Raw genomic sequence first — 18,662 nt, 5'->3', positions numbered from 1 at the left:
ATATGTATCATAAGGTAGACAGTAATTTTATATAAGGGGGAAAATATATATGGCTCAATTTTAAGTTCCATTTTTTTCCTCTTCTTAATTTACAGGTGGCTTTCTTGTCTAACTGTAGTATATTAATGGCTATTAAAGTATTATTCAACTACTATTCATTATATTTTTTTCTATTTAAATTCCTTCTCTGAAGTGTTTTGTCTGATAGTTATTCCCGGTTTTTGTTTAGATGTATATATATTTGTATGCAGTAATTATATATATATTATATATATATTTTATATGTATATATATAAAACTTTTTCTAACAGAAAGTAGCAAAAGCAATCAAATCACTTCTATGATTTAAATAAACAGGCAAAACCCTAGCAAATCAGGATCTTTCTGTTCCTAAAAAGAACTTTTTAAATTACCTTCCTGAGGGACAGAAGTTAATCCCGTATCACTGCCCCCACTGATTTGGTATAAACAAGATGAAACCGCATTATCTAAACTGAGATGATTAGACATTACAGAGATTAGCAGTTTGCTAAGAGTTGAAAATGAAAATTCACCTTGGTGAATGTAGCAGCATGAACTGTTACTCTAGAAATAGCAGGATGTGAGGGAGATTTAACAATAGCTGTGACAAATACCATAGTTAGATTACCCGTAATTTGCAGAATCGAATGTTACACTTTTTGCTTCTCACCATTCTTTATTTCTGGACTCTTTCTTGGACATACTTATTTAGCAAAAACTTGGTAAACTTCATTTTAAGTTATTTGAAAATGTGCCTATATTATAACTGTTCCATAGCATTGTCGGTCATGTGCTAACAGTGCATCATTATTCTGCTAATGAAATGGAATTATTTGGCCTTCAACATCACAGGATTGGATATGCACCTGAGGCATAGATTTATTACCTGATAATACATATCATTTAATGTTACATTCCTTAACTTTAACCACCCAAGTGCTTACAGGGAAACTGGCCCAGCAGTGCCTCCCTCCCTCCCTCGCTCTGCCGCAGTGTTCCCAGGGAGCATCCCACAGCAGTTCTAGGGCTCTATGTGCTGGAAACACACCCTCACGTAAGTGTATTCACCCCACTAATTTAACACATATTATTGCACATTGTTAAAACTTTTTAATGTCTAACAGCTCAGCTAATGAGAGCTCCACCAAGATCTTCATAAATACCTGCTTAAGAAGAAATCTAGATTACTGAGTTGTAATATATGGAACAATATTTATTCATTTTGTTCATTTTTCCTCGAAGGTTCCTACTCTTCTCTGCCCATTGTTGTTAGCTCTTGTTAAATGCTGGCCCTGATATTGACAGGTTGTGAGGTTTTTTTCCTTCATGTGCATCTGTTCAAATATCAAATTTAGAATCATATAAATAGCACTAAGCTCATCCCTGTTGAAGCAAGAGGATATTTTAGGTCTTCTCCAACATGTAAGTTCAACAGACTGGAGTTTTCATCCAATACCTTAAAAAGTAAGTAACCTTAACTCCAAATTCTTTTGGAAAAGAAATTTAACTCTTCTGAACTCTGTCATACAGAGTTAACCATACCTGGTTAAGCAATTATTTTATTCTGTATAGTGACAGCAAAGGACGTTAAATACTTACTGGAATTGAACTATTGAGGTAGAGCTACCAACTCAAGTTTCTTAAAACATACTCCATGTGAAATCTTCATTGAACAAATGCCTAAGTGGTGTGCAATTCCAAACAAAGCCACAGGAAATAGCTTGGTACAATTAATTTATATTACTTCATATTTAACATGTAAAAATTATTTCTCTTCTAAATTTGGGAAACCTGCATAATTGATCAGCAGTTAAGAAAATAATAAAAGAATAATTTCTACTTTGAACTCTAGGTAAAATAAGGAAATAGGTCACCAAAAATTAGTCTGATAACGGGAAAAAAATCAGGAATTCTAATATGCAGCATTTCAAGGTCCCTGATGAAATACTAATCTTTATCACTTTTATCTTACAAAGAGATTTGCAAAGATATTTCCCATAAGCAGAGTGGGCTTGATAAATATTGAGATAACTCTGAGAATAACTGTGAGGTCCAAAGCATATTTTGCCAGTGGCATTTGGAAAGTTGGAAATAAGGACAAAAGTGAAAAAAATGGGAAATGTTAGGAGAGATTAATATCTCACATAAAAATCTAAGTAAATTTTATATGGATATGGTTATCAGCCAGGTTATGTAACTTCTCTGTGGGTTTTAAGGGTTTAACTACCTAAGTGCTAGCCAAGTGGTGAAACCCATGCAGTAGGAAGGAAAGATATGCTTTAACATGTTTTCTTTCACCAAGAAATCATCCAATCATCAATCCAATTCAATCATCCAGTATGCTGTCTTTTACCAGTCATGTTGCTAGCCAGTGAGAATGTTTCTCTGGTACTAATGATGTGCCAGCTATAGCTGTGTCCTTGAACAGAAATCACAAATTTTGTGAACAATTTTTTTTTCTATTGTTTTATGAGAGTCATATATAATATTGTGAAACATAAATAACTGTAAATAGGAATTGGTTTTGAAATCCAAAATACTTCCTAAAACCTTAATTTCTAAACACTGAGATATGGTCACTTTTCTTTTTTAATTGAAAGTAGGAAAATGAACTGTTTAAAACAATAGTTTATGTGTGTATATATATATATTTTCAAAATTAAATTATTTTGGTAACAGTAACAAGAAAGGAAGTCTCATATACCACTTGTAAATTAATATACTGTAATTTACAGTAAGAGCAGATGAACTCCTTGTGTTACAGCTAAAGAAAGTAAAAGGTCTTTTTTTTTCACTTGCAAATTATCATGACCTTCTACAGAAAGATTCTTTTGACTTTGTGGCTTTACTTGCTATTTTCATTTAAGTTTAGGACTATTTACTGATATTTGCAATCATTTTTCCAACCAGAATGTCAAATTTTGAGCAGTTTCACTTCGACTTTTACCAGTCTAATTATACTATAGACGACCAGGAAGAAGGTTGCAACAGCTATGGCTCAGACGAAAACCTCTGCGAAAGCAGAAAGTAAGTACGGGTGTTGTTTCAGCTTCCCTCTTCAGCAGATGATGGCTTCAGGGCTAGCTTTGGGGCTTGCAGGAGCAGGAAAGAGGTTCAAGACATCATCTAGACCTTCTGAAAGGTAGAATGATTATAATTGAACTTTTCTTTTTAAAAGGATTTGATTTCGTGCTACTTTTATTAGTATCTGTTACAGGTTGCTTACCTAGTAGGAGTAACTGAGCTTCATGTTATTAATGTGAAATTTACGATGCATATTGCAAGAAATTCTTTAGGATCCTTCTCAGATTCAAGGAAAAAATCTAAATATGTGGTTCTTTCATTAGCAGTATGGACGTACCTGAGGAGTCCCACCAGGCTGCTGGGCAAAAAAGTCAGAAGTGCCTGAATCAGTGGGTGCCCTCACAGCTCCTAAATTCCCTTTCCCCCTCATCCAGCCTGGGTTCCTATGTGGCTGTCTGTGCTGGGTGGGCATGGAAGTGGGTGGGCATGGAAGTGGGTGCGCTGGGCTGCAGGGTGCTTGCCAGGCTGGCAAGGAGCTCTGCCTGGCTGCGGAGGGAGTCACAGGGCAGGGCAGCAAAGGCACGGTCAGCAGCTCAGCCAGCACTCATTGCCCACAGCGAGGATTGTACCCAGAAAATTCCCGCTTTCCCCAAACTAAAAATAGGTGAAAAGTAGGTGGGGCGTTGTGGGTAGCTCTAAGATGTTTCTCATTGTAGTTACGAATTTTGCTGTGCTTTGCTTCTTGTCCTAGGAGCCCGACAGAAAAGCAACCTCCAGGCGGGGCTTTTGTCCCATCAGACATGCTTCTGTCCCCTCAGGGCTACACGGGTCAGATTTTGCAGCCAACGCACAGTCCCCACACTCTTTCTCAGCTTGGTTACGCTGACGGATTTGACGAGGAACCTCCTTTGCTAGAAGGTAAAAATAATCCCACAGACGACGTGCGCGATTGCTGGGGGTGCCTCTAACTTTTCTTTGCCAGCTAGTGAAACTCACCAGAGAAACTGCGGCAGAGCTGCCCAGCCTCACTATGTGAGCTTCAGCCAGCAGCTCCTGGCCCCCAAAGCTACATTTTCTCGGAATTGGCCGTGGATTGATCCAGCCTTATGGCGCAGAGCAGATATACTGTGCCACCACGAGATGGCAGCAATACAACAGGTTTTGCATTCACCTTTCCAACATTTTTTCCCACTGTGTTTCTCCTGCATACATATTGGAAAATCTATAATTAATAAAGATGGGTAATCATCTTTTCTGCATACCTAGTAATAAATTTAGTAGTTTGCAGGTGCTAAGTTGCTTGTTTCAGTGGGAAAGGAATTGAGAAAGCTGCCTTAAGTTTCAATTAGTTGATCATTTAACCATATGAGCAATGTCTGTCTTCATGATGATTGACAATTCTAATGCTAGTGGCTGATTTTGTCGCTTGCAAAATACCTATGCTACATTGGAAAAAAAATGGAGAATTTGTCTGTAATTATTTCAGCATAATGTTAAAGGAGCATATTCAGCCTGTTGGTTTGGCATAGTGGAAGGCAACTGGAGTTTTTGCTACTTAAAAGGGACTACTACTGCCTTAAAGCCAGCAAGATCACTCTGTTTGCTAGAGGTGACTGCTAGATCTCTACCTCTAAGACCATTTAACTTCCCATGCAGTTCACCCTGGGAAAAGGATGCTGTAATACAACTGCTTGTGATCTGCAAGGCTTCAGAGATATTCCTATCTGTGTACCACATAAATCTGACCAAAACCATACATTTTGATGCAGAATAGCTTTATATATGCAGTGTTTTGGCTGAACTCAAGATGATGGAGAGGTGGAACAAGATAAAGACTTGGCTTTCCAAACAGATCTAACACATTGTCAGTCTCAGTCACTCTGGCAGCAAATCTGAACCTAACTTTTCCCTTACTGGAGAATCAGGGAAGATGATTACTCGTGCAAGCTTAAGTGTTTCTCCAGAAGTTATAAGATAAAGCTTTGCCCTAGCAAAGTTAATGGCAGAATTCCCATGAACTTTAATGGGAAATAATTTTTTTCTGTTTCCAGGGGTCTCACTAATTACATTTTAAATGCAAAGAAAACCCCTCACAAAACCCCAAGCTTATAAAGTACTGTACAAAGTAGTATTAACTTACCTTGAAAGGGAAAAATGTCATTTTTAAGTGCTTTTGGCAGTTCGGATTTAAGACACATTTCTTGTCACATTTGCTGCAATTAAAGCATATATCTCTGTGCTCAGTGTTCTAGAGTATCTTAAATTCTGCAGTTACTGTTAATTAATGTATTTTTCAACATCTAAGTTAGTGTGGCATTAGATACATGTGTTTTAAATATAGGAAAAACAAATATTAACTAAAAAGTGCTGACGGCATTTTTTGGTTCACTGCCTAAAATTGGATTTAATAAATTAATATTCCAATTTAGAATCAAAGCTCACTCTCAAATATACTGGGTATATAGCAGGGACATTATGTTCCTGTTACAGAATATGTCATCCTACAATATTATCTTCATTGAAGCATTTGTTTGTAGTTTTGTGGTGTCTAATGGGTTTTTGTAAAAGTGTTGTTTTCTTGGGAGCAATTAACAAAATCCTGAAATTTCTTGTTGCAGAACTTGGGATCAATTTTGAGCATATATGGCAAAAAACATTAACTGTTCTAAATCCAATGAAGCCTGCAGATGGCAGCATTATGAATGAGACAGACCTCACTGGACCCATGGTTTTCTGTTTGGCCCTTGGAGCAACATTGCTGATGGTAGGATGTGGTAGAAATCTTAAGGGATTTCTTTTCTAACAAGCTAATGCCTAGGTGATAATGAGTGTGAAGTTGCAGAAGATGAAGTACTGGCATAAAATGAGTCATTTGCTGCCAGTTTTTCTGGGATTATGTATTAAAAATTCTCCCTACTTTGAAAGTACCTGCATAAAAGTTTAAATGCAGTGTAAAGGTGACACAGGTAAAGTGATGTATTACTTTCAGTGGAAAGAAGAGACCACACCATTTTTGGGGTGGGATTTAATATGAACAAAGGACAGATCTGTGCCATATATAATCTGAAGAGGCTCTGAACAGGTTTTAAAGGAGGGAATAAAAAGGAATAGCAGGCCAGACCCATTTTTCTAACACTTGCTACTATTTTAAAATTATCTTCTTTCAATGTTATTTTAGATATACATCTACATATACATTAAAAAAAAAAATCTCTATACAGCTAGAATAATTGGAAAAAAAAAGAAATGGAAACAGTCTTCCCTCCCCCTTAAATTTGCAATACCTTCCTATAAATTTCTCTAGTACTTTCTTATTTTATATTCTTTGTTCTATATTGTCTGCTTAACACATTATAGTAGCCTGTATTTGACCTCCTTCTTCTTTATGAATATGGCTTTCCTACAGGAGGAAAGTTTAACAGGGTTGTACAGAATTGCAGATTCATCTATATATCACTGGCAACAGGGGCTCTCCGGTGTTGCTGAAGTACAGCTCTGATTGCTGGCAGCAATTCATCAGACAGGGATAAGGTGGGACCATTCTGGGAAGGGCTTTACTGCTCTGCTAGGAGGTGAGAGGAAAGGGGCTCTAATTCTCCATTTCCTCTGTGATAAATAGTGCTGATTCAGAAGATTCTTGAAAGTTCTTACTCAATTTGTAATGTCAGTGCAGTACCTTGAATGTGCAAACTGCAATATAAATGGCAAGTAGTATTATTATTTATGTCCCTATAAAAATAAAAATCTTTTAAAAGGGTGGAAGAGGCAGGAGGAAAGGGAATAAAAGGAAAAGAAGGTGGGAAGCTAGAGAAGACAGGCTATTTTCCACCTGGAGAAATAAATGTATGAGGGTAGTAAAAGGAGAAAGTTGAATTAGTTATAATCAAAAAAATGGAAGGAAAGCAAGTTAAAAGAAAGAATGGAAAAAATGTTTCCTGTTGATTTTTCTCCCTGAATAGCCAATGATTATAATGAATATTAAACTATTATTATTGAAATAAATTACTTTCATTATCATACTTTTTCTGGGCTATTACGCATTTTAGGTGTCATTAGAAAACCAAGTATTTTCAATGCCCCAGTTTCAGGGCAGCAGAACACCTCTGATACAATCCAGTGTTTTTGTTCCATAACTTCACAGAAGCAAGTCTATGGGTTTATCTTAGAAATTCAGGCTACCATTTTATCTCAGATGTATTTGAATATTAACGTGTCTCTTCAGCTGTGTAAACTATGATATCCTTCTGTACTTAAATAAGTATCTTCTGATAGCACCAGGAACATAATTTGGTTGAGAGCTTGTTTCTAAAAATAATGTATACATTTTCTTTAGTTTCAGCTTTTTAACTATGGAAAATTATGCAAAGATATTCTTCAAAGGATAGCAGTTCTTTCAGAGAAAAAGAGGAAAAGGCTGCTAGTCTGGCAGCAGGACTTCTTCTTCCTCATGTTAGTGTAAAATTGGGCAGCTCCATTGTAGATAGAGAAACAACAGCAGCACAAAATTTAGCAGAAGCCCAAGTCTCAGCTGCTTTGCATGTTACACTGTCATTTGTACGAAATCATACTTCCCCATCTGCTTCAGCTAAAGGTCGTAGTACCCACTCCAGGCACATGCAAACAAGCCCACAAAGTCTGACTTTCTCCTAACCTTGCTCCTTCTGCAGGACAGATTTAGCTCTTTCCATTCATCAAAGCCTGTCAGACTAATCAAGCCTGATTCTGGTTTTGCTTACATCACTGTGAACTGGGAGTATTCCCGTGTGTGTGAGTCAATATATTTACATATGTTAAGTAAGACTAAAATTGGAACCAACATGTTCAGATGCTTTTTTTTTTTTTTTCCTTCTCTCATATCCTTGCACCACAAATCCAACATTTCACCAAGTGGAGATCTCAGCTAGCTGCTGGTGCTAGTGCTCCCTTCATCTCTGGCTGAGGAATCTCTTAGTCTTAAACCAAGCTACTATGTAGTGCCATGTAGAATAGTTAAATACACTGAAACAAACAGTCTAAAATATAGCTCGTAGGTGATGCATCTGTTTTGAGGCAGAATTTTACTTAGTTGGTCTATAGCAAAGGCTGCCCCAAAACAATGTGGGTGTTAAACTTACTACATATCTTTAATAACTGAAATTCTAATTGCTAATCATCTGAGCTATTATTGCCTTCCCACACTATTTCTAGCTATCATTAATTTTATTCGTTCAAGCAATTTTTCCTGATTATTTTATACCACGAGTATGCAAATGCCAGCAAAGGAGTCTGTACCTAAATAGGAAGATTTCTTATGCTGTTGTTTCAGGAATAGATTATTCCTTACGGTGCAAGACGGTAATGGGGAAAAGGCCAGGGATGATGGAAGGATATAGGCAACCTGGCTGTACCCAACTTAACCTTGAGGACTGGGACCAGAGAAGGGCTCAGCAGTGAGCCAGGTCAATTTGCAGACAGGATAGTGTTGCTGATGTAAAGTCAGGTCTCATTAACTCAGGTTGCCTTTCACATTCATGCACTGCTCTCCAATGAGAGCTGGTGAGCTGCCACCAACCTGCAGCATCAGGACTTTCAAGCTGTGTCATCACTAGGCAAGGCCTTCTGCACAGTGCTCCTTCACATCTGTCCAGCTCAAATACTGCTGGCATCCAGTGATCAGTTTCCACACACATGGATACAGGAAGAGAGGGCAGAGAAGGGTCCTCAAAATTTATATCCCCCAGATTTCACTAAAATGTATGGATAGGTAAAGTCAGAAGTCTTCTCAATCCTCCTTAGTCATCATGGGAGATAAACTAGCAAATATCCCAAAACATGATGAAAGTTTCAACAATGTTTCCACCTAATCCATCACAACAGAATCCAACCATAAGCCCCAGCATTATTAGGAAACTGAGACCACCTATTCAGTTTTGAGTCTAACATGGTTTATCATATGCAATATATAATATATAGTGTGTATTACTGTCCCTCTCCGGCTCCGTGGGGTGACACGCGTGCATGCACAAACGCACAGATAGCTTCAGCAATAATGATGATGGCAAAGAGGCAGGAAGGGTCTTTGCATGGGTTCCCACAGGAGAATTTATTGCTTCCACACTGTGAAAGGTTCAGAGGCAAAGGACAACAACGGAGAACTCAGGATTTTATCTGGGGGTGGGGAAAAGGCAGGACTAGGGAATGGGGACCAATGGGGAAGCTCTGGGGGAGTGGTGAGGGGCAAGGGCCAATAGCCAACCACGAACACAGAACTGGGGTAGATTACCACCACAGAACGAGCGTCCTGGGAGAAGCCTTTCTGTTCACCCTAACCTGGGGAGGTTCTTGTGGTTCTAGGGACTTGTCTTACGGAGAACTCTCTGTCCCTTGTAACGCAGGTTCACCGGCCACCACAAGTGTGTGCAACATATAGATATATGTGTGTGTGCGTGTGTATGAACAAACACACTTGTGTTTTATGTCTGTACATATACCTTGTCATGTGTCAGGAAGGCAATGCATAGTGGCCCTTCATTTGAGACATTTACTCCATGGTTCTGAGTTAATGGTTAAGTTCCAGGTCTGAACTTTGTCCTTCACAGGTGCATCCTATCATTAGGATACAAAGTTCCAAGAAAAAAACAGATATCTGATTTAGGAATATTTTTCTGAGGTACAGATGTAAAAATGACAGTGTAGCATAGCCAACATTCAGTATTTAATTTGGTAGCAGCTTGAAGAGAGAGAAAAAAAATGTTTAACAGTCTTTTGTGACTGTTTATTTTGGGGAGTGAACAATGCCCTTATGCCTGGAGGTGATCCTTGAAAAGGATTGCAGGAGATGAAGGAATTGGTGGTGCTGTGGCCACAGTTGCCTGTTTTACTAGCGTTGTGTATAAATTAGAAAACATCAAGGTCCAGGCTCCAGGCTGGTACCTTTCGTAGGCAATAAATTCAAACAATGGAATAAAAACTGGAAGGAAAAAAAATCTTTTTCATTCATTAGAACAAAAGAAGTACGCAAGCTGACAGTTACTACTGGGTTTTATGTTGAAATAAACATGTTGTATTGGTCTAGGCACAGAGACATGCCTTTCTAATGGTAGTCGAGGGGAAGAATGGTCACATTTACCCTGAAAACCAGCATAGATTAAGCAAAATTTTACTAATTTTTTGCAGACCTGCTTAAAGCAGAAGGTTTGTAATAAAATGTGAAGCATATCAGATAACCTGGGTCATCATATTACTGAGGACACTTTCCACAGCCCCATATAAACTTATTAAAAAGATGTTTCCTGAAACTAAACTGATTTTTAATGACTTTAATTTAAAATGTGCTTTCCATAATTTCTTCTTAGCTTGTTGCCAGTTAAACTTACCCATGTCTCCCAACCAATTCCAGTTGTGTTCAGAGGCCAATGACAGTAAGACTGAGAATCAGCCTTGTAACTTTGAGACATGCACATTTTCTCAATTGCACCTTGGAATTATTTTTATGCAAAAATCACCCAAAAGTATCAGCTGTGGTTCACAACTGTAGGTGAAGCAGAGAGACAGTATCAACAAGAAGTAACAAGCCTAAGCCTAATTTTGTCTTCTGCTAGCACTTTGTGATCACTGCTCACTTCCAACACCTCATGCTTACTCATATTTATTCCAGGCAGGAAAAGTTCATTTTGGCTACGTGTACGGGATGAGCGCCATCGGGTGCCTGGCCATGCATGCCCTGCTGAACCTGATGAGCGTCTCAGGAGTCTCACATGGCTGCGTTGCAAGTGTCCTGGGCTACTGCCTGCTGCCCATGGTGATCCTGTCCTCTTCTGCAGTTGTCTTCTCACTGCAGTAAGTACCAGTCCATGGCAACAGGAATCCTATGAAGAACAGTAACTCAGATGGCTGGTGTTGTGCAAAACATTTTATAAATGGTCATGTAGTGAATTTTTGCTTCTGAAACTCTAATACCATTTAGTTTGTATTCATAGGTGGAAACAGACTAAACTGGACTGTATTTGAGAGGGCTGGTATACATTCATTTTGATATGAGTCTTTAATTCCACTGCTTTCCACTTGGACTGAGAGTGCTGTTGATTTTTGCAGCAGCCTCAGATGCGATTTTTGTTTTGCAGAGCCAACAGTGGCCAAACTCAGGTATCAATTTTGAAAGCAACTGCTGAACTTTGGGTTTATATAGCTGGTTCTCCTGTTTCTTTTTTTTTTCATAGCATCAGGCCTCCCATCTTTGTTTCCTTTCCTCTTGACTTCTGTGGGACAGAATGAAATAGCCAAGTAATATGTGGAGAATTAGAATAAGTGTTTAAGATATAGTAGAGTTGCATATTCTGAGGTATTGTTGTGGTGCAATTGCAAACCTGAAAAGAACTGAGTACTTTGAAAACCCAAATGTGTAGCGGTGTATGTATCTGTGAGCATGTGGGGGGTTGTTCAGTCATATCCTGTGAATAGGAAACTTTTTGGCAAGCCTTTCATTCCCCTTTTTTTGGTAAGCCCTTTGGGACACAGTGTTTCTCTCCCTGTTCACACACAGCTAAGTACAAGCAAGTCCTAGATCTTGCCTGAAGGCCTTGAGCAGTGCTTTTACCTATTGTTAACATGTTATTAATGATGGTTTCCCTCCTTAGTCTTTTTCGTTCTCTCATATTTTTAACTCTCCAATCTGTAACATATGGAACTTAGCATATGAACAAGAAAATGCCCTTGTTTGTTTTCTTTGGAAAAGCAGCATTCTTACATATGTGTATATATATTTTTTTTGTTTTAAGGAAATTTTGTGGTGGAATGAAGTTTTGGCAAATTCTTGTTGCATTTTTCTGTGGAGCTATGTTGGCTTAACCTGACCATATTCCATGTATTAAAGTGTTTCTGAGCTGTCCTTGATAAGATGGATGATAGTGACACTGAAGAAGCTGTTTATTCTCTGTTCTCCTACACTTCCCATATTTTCTTGATTAACCTGTTTAATAATCCAGACTAATAAAATGTGCAGATACATAATCGTAAGACAGATGGGGTGAATTCCAAACCAGCTGTTACAACTGTGCAGGGTACTGTTGTCTGTACAAGGAATCCCCAAGCACACACCACACATTTGTAAAATGCTGTGAACTTACAGAAAGCACATCTTTTGAAAATCCATAAATACTAAAGTGTGATAGCCTTTTAAAAATTAAACAGTTATTTCTAAAATAAATTGATAACATTAAGTACCTATTGACAGGATTCTGCAGTCCTTTCTCGTATGCTGTATGAAACTGCTTGAACATAGCAAGTACCAAGGCTAACTATTGCAAACATGCTATTAAAATTAAGTGGCAGCTTTTAAATCCAACATACATTTCATTATTTTTAATTTAAAAAATTATTTAAAATGGTAAAAGAAAGAGCAATACATTCATGATTTAAAAAAAATATTTATAAAAACATTATTTCTAGTTCAAAGTTCAAAGAAATAATCTGAATTTTTTTCACCAAAAATATACGTAAGATAATGCACTGATCTATGGCAAAGATACATAGTAATCAAATAATTTTCGATTTTCATAACTAAATAAAGCAAAATATGGAACATTTGGGGTACCAAATAGTACTGAGGAGAAAACCACTTCTCTTACTCAAACCTGCATGGAACTAGATTTGTTTGTGCCCATCTATGCTGTTACGACGTGTGAGCCCAAATTTATTAGGCCGTCTTTCTGGGAGAAACATCAATAGACTTTTTTCCTGCGGAAAGCAAACAACAATTCTTTAATATCGAATCCCCAAACAGGGTGATAAAGCTACTTCCCTAACTAAACAGTGAAGGAAATGAATGTAAGAATGGAGAAAGAAATTATTAGACCCAGCTGATGTAAAGGACCCTTTTGGTGACAGCATCTGCAGGATGTGAGAGAGAGTGAGTAGTGGAAAGGGTCCACTCACGTGTGTCCCTCCATCTCAGTCTCACACCAGTACAGCCCCAGTCCTCTTGGTCACTGTAAGCATGAAATCTGCTTTTTGCCCTTCTCCCATGCTAGATGATTTGACCCTCATGGATGTGCCAGACACGAGCTCTCTGCCAAACCATTCCTTTTGGCAGTAACGCATCGTTAGATCGAGGACTGAATTTGTAAATGCACAGCGTTACCTCTTTATTCCAATATAATTTTTATGTCACTTTTCCATCCTGCTCTCTGCCAGTCCTGGAACAAACCATGAGAGGCCATTGGACTTCAGTGCAAGGCAGAGCAGCCACAGCTCTAAATTGTGATAGCCCCCTAAAGGGTCATTATGCTAGCTGAAAATTGTCATTGCACAGTATGTTCCTATTGCATCCCATCCCTCTGCCAGCATGGGTACCTGCTCAAAGAGACATCCATACCAGCTCTGAATTTCTGGCTCACTGTTTAGGTAACTTAGAATCTCTACTTGGAGAAGAGGCCAGGAACTTGCTTTACAAAGCCCAGTGGAATTTCCCTGAATGCCACTGTATAGGTTTAAAGAACACTTAAACTGAGGATATGAAATCACATGGTCTTTAATGTTTTATTTTTAACTTGTTGAAGTTGCAATGAGGTGCAGAGTCACCGTAAAATTGATTCTTTCCTTCCTCCTTCAACAGCCCAAGAGCTGACAACACCAAGTACCTTATTGGCCTGGTGACTCGATTGCTAAGAAATGAACTATTTTATGTGATGTGATTGCATTAAGTAAACTAAGTAAATTACCTAAGGAGGGCTTTATTCATCATGGTTTAGTTGCAATAATGATATTTGTGGAGATGATTTCTGATAAAAGGACCTACCTATGTATATGCAGTCTGTTTTTCCCTTCTGGTTCTGTTATGCTGATGCTTTGGAAGTGTGGGGTGCCAGGAAAGCCTTTAGGAGTGGCAGAGGTTTATTCTTTCTCAAAGTCCTTGAGACTGATACGGCAAAAGTGTGTAAAGCAGCTATCTCATTATGTACTTCAGCAGTGTATTACGCACATGATCTCATGCATTTTACAGAAGCAGGCTGCAAATAGAGTGCAAATAAAGCATATGTGAAACATTATTTATTGGCAAGATTTTGTTCCCACAGGGTTTAATAGTGAGCCCTCTGTAATCTGCAGGAGTATTTCAGCAGGGTTTTAACCATAGTCCCATAATCATCAGTTCTCCAGGCCTCCCTGCTCCAGAAAGGTGGCACAATGTAACTTCAAAAGGGCCCAGCAGTCACCAAGAGGTAGGGCAGAAAGTCACGGTCCTTTCAGAGTGCAGAGAAGGATGCCAACATGAGCAAAATATTTTTCCTTGGTGGTTCTTTTCCCACTCCTTACTTTGTGCTCAGTGCGCTCCCTTCTTTAAAAGGCCAGTCAAGCTTTTTCCTGGGAGACCTTTCTGCCCATCCCACTGGTGTGAGTCTTTCAGAGTCTCTCCTCAGAATCTAAGGCACGCTTAAAATCTGTTCTCAGTGTTACAAAAATGCAACCCCTCCAGATCATCAGGCTTCCTGATGGAAGAGTAGGTCTGTTGTGTCATTTTAGAACCTAACAATTTCTATAAGATGATTTTGGCTTAAATAGGAACTTGGCTAAATTTAATATTAAACTTCAGCAGCTGCATCTGCTGGAGGCCCAGAAGATTTATTTGGAAATGTACGGTCCTTTTAGCAGTACTTCTGATGAAGCCTTTATCCTTGCTGAACAAATTACTTTTTTGTTTATGGTTACAATTTTAATTTGCTCTCGTGCTTGACTTTCATTATGTCAGTTAGTTCTTGGTTCTTCCAGTGGTTGTTACTTTATCAACAACATGCTGCTAGACAAGAACTTGAGTTTGGTAAGATTTGATACTACATTTAATAATATGTGGACTCTATCATGTTTCTTCTGTGTTTTTTTTTTTCTCCTAGGGGGATCCCAGGAACTGCGTTAGCTCTGTTTATTATTGGATGGTGCAGTTTGTCAGCCTCCAAAATTTTTACCTCTGCATTGGCTATGGAAGGACAGCAGCTCCTGATTGCATACCCATGTGCTTTACTTTATGGACTTTTTGCACTTCTAACAGTTTTCTGAGATGTATTTTCTGGTAGCCTTCTTACAGTTTGTTCATGGTTGTTGGAGGGGCAAGGGGTTATTTACTTATTTCCAGATTGCCTACAGTTGCATTAAGTTCCATTAACAAAATTAGATTCTATGACTTACTGGTCTTTTTCCTAATGGCTGATAATGAAATAAAAAATCAAGCTAACAGGTAGATGGCCTCAAAATAATGGTGTTTTGACAGTCTTACAGCTTAAAGAAAAGAAATTATATTGAGAAGGTAGTAAAAGTGGAAATAAATAATAATTAAAATTAAAATTCTGTTCTGAGTATTTATAATATAATATATATCCTAGAGAGTAACTGGAATGCAATTATGTAAATATTTAATGGACATAGTAAATCAAGTGAAAATGTATATGAATTTGTTTTTAAAAAAACAGCTTGTATTAGTATGTAATTACTAATTAATATCCAGAATTTATATGTTTAGGTTTGGAGGTTTTTTGTGACAGAAGAATGAGTGACCCTGCTTTGGGATATTGAAGAATTGGCCAGGAACAGGCTGGTACAACAGAGGGAACACAGGCATGTTTTCTTGTTTTTTCTGTTTAAGAGGTGTTGCTGTCCAAAACACCATTGTACTGTTTTTAATGCATAGTAACATTATATTTTAAAACTGCCACAAAACCACTGCCTGCTGTAACTGCAGGAAAACTCCATACAAAGTAAAGACAACCCCTAAAAATGTCTCCTGAAAGGCAGAACTGTATTGGAACAGGCAAAATACAAACCTGCGTAATTCTATCTGCCCCTCGAAAATCTGTTTGTTGGTTTTAGTTTTAGGAGAATAAAACATTTATATAATGGCGATAAAGCACAGAATGCATAAGATGATATTTTAAAATATAATATTAGAAATATTGAGCCATCAAAAGAAATTGGAGATGTGTGCAGTAACAACTCGAAAAAAATCTAAGTGTGAAGTGGAAGAGAAAATGAAGATATTTGTAGAAAGAGCTAGAAAAAGTAAATAGATGAAATAAATGGAAATGTGAAGGAAATAAACAGCAGCAGATTATTTCTTCAGTGTTTTAGAGAGTCTTTCTTCTTGATGCATATTCCTATGATCTTGATAATCCTCAATTTATTGATTGTTTTGAACTCTTTGGTGAATTATTTACAAAGTGTTTCTGTCCCTAGACAGAGGGCCAGTGATTCTGGGACAGAGGTTCCTGATACTGCAAGCACTTATGCAGAAGCTTAGTATGGCAAACTGCTCAAGAATACACAAAAGTAATTCTGTTCCTAATCCTTCTCAGGTCAGAGGTAAATTAGATGATCAGTTTGTCCTCAGGCTAGTGACTCTCTGAATTGAAAGCGCCTTTGGTAAAAATATTTCCCATTGCTGTCATATTTGGGGGTTTTTTTTAAGAACTCTTATGCAAGCCATTCTGGAATTCATTTTGCTGAATTCTGATGGAACTAGTTCAGAGTAGAGGTCATGAGAAGTAAACAAAGGGTAATGTATACTTAGCCAATTCCTTAAAATTCACAACTCATTTATGGAAAAAATCCATTTCTTTACTGCAAGGCTACAAAAACAGGAACAGAGAGGCCAAGCTGGAGGCATGACCCTGGAGTAAATTGTGGCTGCAACTAGGCAGGATCTAGTTGCATGTAAGTGGGAATTGTGTGAATTTGGAAGATCAGCAATTGTAAACATGACAGATTTGGCCCTGCTGTATCAGGGAGTAAATCTGACAGTAATAAGGCAGAGATAAACATCTCAAGTGACTGCAGGGTATGGATGTAAAAATCAGGCGCTTTGATTTACCAGGCATTAATGGCATTCTCATGTTGGAATGGGGACAGACTCATATGGTTGCACTAGTTGTAGAGTTCAGAAAAGATGGTTTAGAAACATTTAGATCCATTTTTGTCCTACACTTCCTATTATCATTCCTACTGTCTAAAACAAGTAGCCAACAATGGCTCTATTCTGCAGCACTTTATGCTCATTCTCATCCTGATCTGCATGATCTGAATGTCAGGGGAAGTAGTGAATCAAGCCATCAATTTTTCTTTTGATGTCATAGGCAAGTCAAATTACTTACGGGGAAAATGAACACCTGGAAATTTAGCCACAACCTTTACAAAGCAAATGGTAGTCTAATTATAGTTTTATGTTTAGTCTCTTAGAATTTGTAACTTCTTCCTTTTTTTCACTGAGAGACATCATCATTTTGAATGCTAAGTTCTTAATTCCAGTGACTTCCCTTGATTTACTGTTTTTCTGCGCCGATTTCCTTTTACCTGTTCCCAAGGGCTTTCCAGTAAGTGGTACATGCTGGTGCTGTGCTCCCAGTATGGTGTCCTTCAGGAGTCTCTATGCTGACTGGGAGGGTTTAACTGTCTTAGATGTCCTTCTGTTTCTTTGAAACAAGATCCCTCATTATTACTCAGCTCTCCTTTCTGAAGGTCAGCGTAGCCATGGTGATGCTTTTGACCACGTTATTCTGGTGTGTGCTTCCTAAATCTAAAAATATTATGGTCACTATCACAAACTGTTAGTTCATCAAAAATAAATGTTATTTTGATCTAAGATCAGTTTAAAATGTGTGTATTTGGTATTAAACTCTTGTTCTGACTCTCTGGACAGGCCTTTCCAACACCATCTAGCTCTACTGTATTTTCTCTTGCCTGGGCCATCATATTGAGCTCCCTCATATCTTGTTTAAATACGAGCCTGGCAAACTGTTACTTTCAACTTGCAAAAGAGAGGATTATAAAATAGTAATGGGTCACATAGTGATTTTTAATTAATGCTTCCCATGCCAAAGAGTTAAAAAAATTCATGAGACTTACAAATAAGCTTCAGCACATAAAGGGAAAAATAATTATGATTTTGGAGAGTGACGTTTTCTAAGCTGTCTTTGGTTTCTTGTTCTTCATAGCATGCACATGAAATGTTCTGAATGTGCATTCACACACAAAAATTGGCACTTACGTAGCTCCTTTCTTTTAATTCAGAGTGTGATATAAGTGTTGGACACAGGCAGTATGGCAGAGGTGTAGGAGGCAAAGTGTTTGCCTGCCTTCCACTGCACTTCTTGTGCGCCACACATACTCAAGGTCACCTTCAGAAGCAAACATGCAGCATTCTGCTGTAATAGAAGCATTTTGCTCTTTTGTTGCAACTAAATGCAGGAGGGTATGGAAGTGAACATATTCTGAGTGAGAGAAAACTATAGCATGTGGCTGGCTGTGCAAGGGCAGTAAAATGGTTTTATATCTGACTAGCAGTTGCTGACAAAATGTCAGGTTGCATCCGGAGACCTCGTCTCCCTGGCCACTTCTGTAGCACCAAAGTTCCACTCTTTATCAAAAATCGTCTTGTCACATGTCATCTCTAATAGGTTTAAATATAGACCTTGAATGGTTTAACTGTTGGTAAGCTGAATTGAGGGCAGAAAGCTGCTGACACATTGAACTGGACACATGCTGTGCTTCGTGGTGAAAAAGCTCCATTAGTAAAGCGTAATATTTTTCTAGTTTTTTTAGCTTAGAAGCCACAGAGGGCTTATATACAAAACAGTGACCTCATTTCATGACTGTGCTGT

At 38.1% G+C, this 18,662-nt stretch overlaps 1 protein-coding gene across 2 annotated transcripts; it reads left to right on the top strand.

The window, feature by feature from the left end:
• The first annotated feature begins 342 nt into the window (after window positions 1-342).
• Window positions 343-17,649, top strand: YIPF7 (Yip1 domain family member 7). Of its 2 annotated transcripts, XM_032110142.1 has the most exons (6): window positions 343-1,485; window positions 2,932-3,048; window positions 3,797-3,963; window positions 5,664-5,809; window positions 10,682-10,863; window positions 14,910-17,649. In XM_032110142.1, exons 2-6 carry the CDS (start codon window positions 2,933-2,935, stop codon window positions 15,070-15,072), a joined length of 774 nt encoding a protein of 257 aa, XP_031966033.1. In that variant the 5' UTR covers window positions 343-1,485; window position 2,932; the 3' UTR covers window positions 15,073-17,649. The 2 variants fall into 2 exon arrangements, with proteins under 2 accessions (XP_031966033.1, XP_031966034.1); XM_032110143.1 differs by lacking the exons at window positions 343-1,485; window positions 2,932-3,048 and adding an exon at window positions 3,065-3,163.
• Window positions 17,650-18,662: the final 1,013 nt, after the last annotated feature.

The sequence above is a fragment of the Corvus moneduloides genome, chromosome 5, assembly GCF_009650955.1.
Source record: "Corvus moneduloides isolate bCorMon1 chromosome 5, bCorMon1.pri, whole genome shotgun sequence".
In the NCBI taxonomy this organism is placed as follows: domain Eukaryota; kingdom Metazoa; phylum Chordata; class Aves; order Passeriformes; family Corvidae; genus Corvus; species Corvus moneduloides.
Note: the sequence above shows the minus strand (reverse complement) of the source record. Positions and strands in the feature narration are given on the sequence as shown.

Bases quoted from the DNA above. Each gene is read 5' to 3' on its own strand.
- YIPF7 (XM_032110142.1), top strand. From the start codon at position 2,933: ATGTCAAATTTTGAGCAGTTTCACTTCGACTTTTACCAGTCTAATTAT. The intron at 3,049-3,796 runs GTAAGTACGGGT...TTCTTGTCCTAG, and splicing joins AACCTCTGCGAAAGCAGAAA to GAGCCCGACAGAAAAGCAAC. The intron at 5,810-10,681 runs GTAGGATGTGGT...TATTTATTCCAG, and splicing joins TTGGAGCAACATTGCTGATG to GCAGGAAAAGTTCATTTTGG.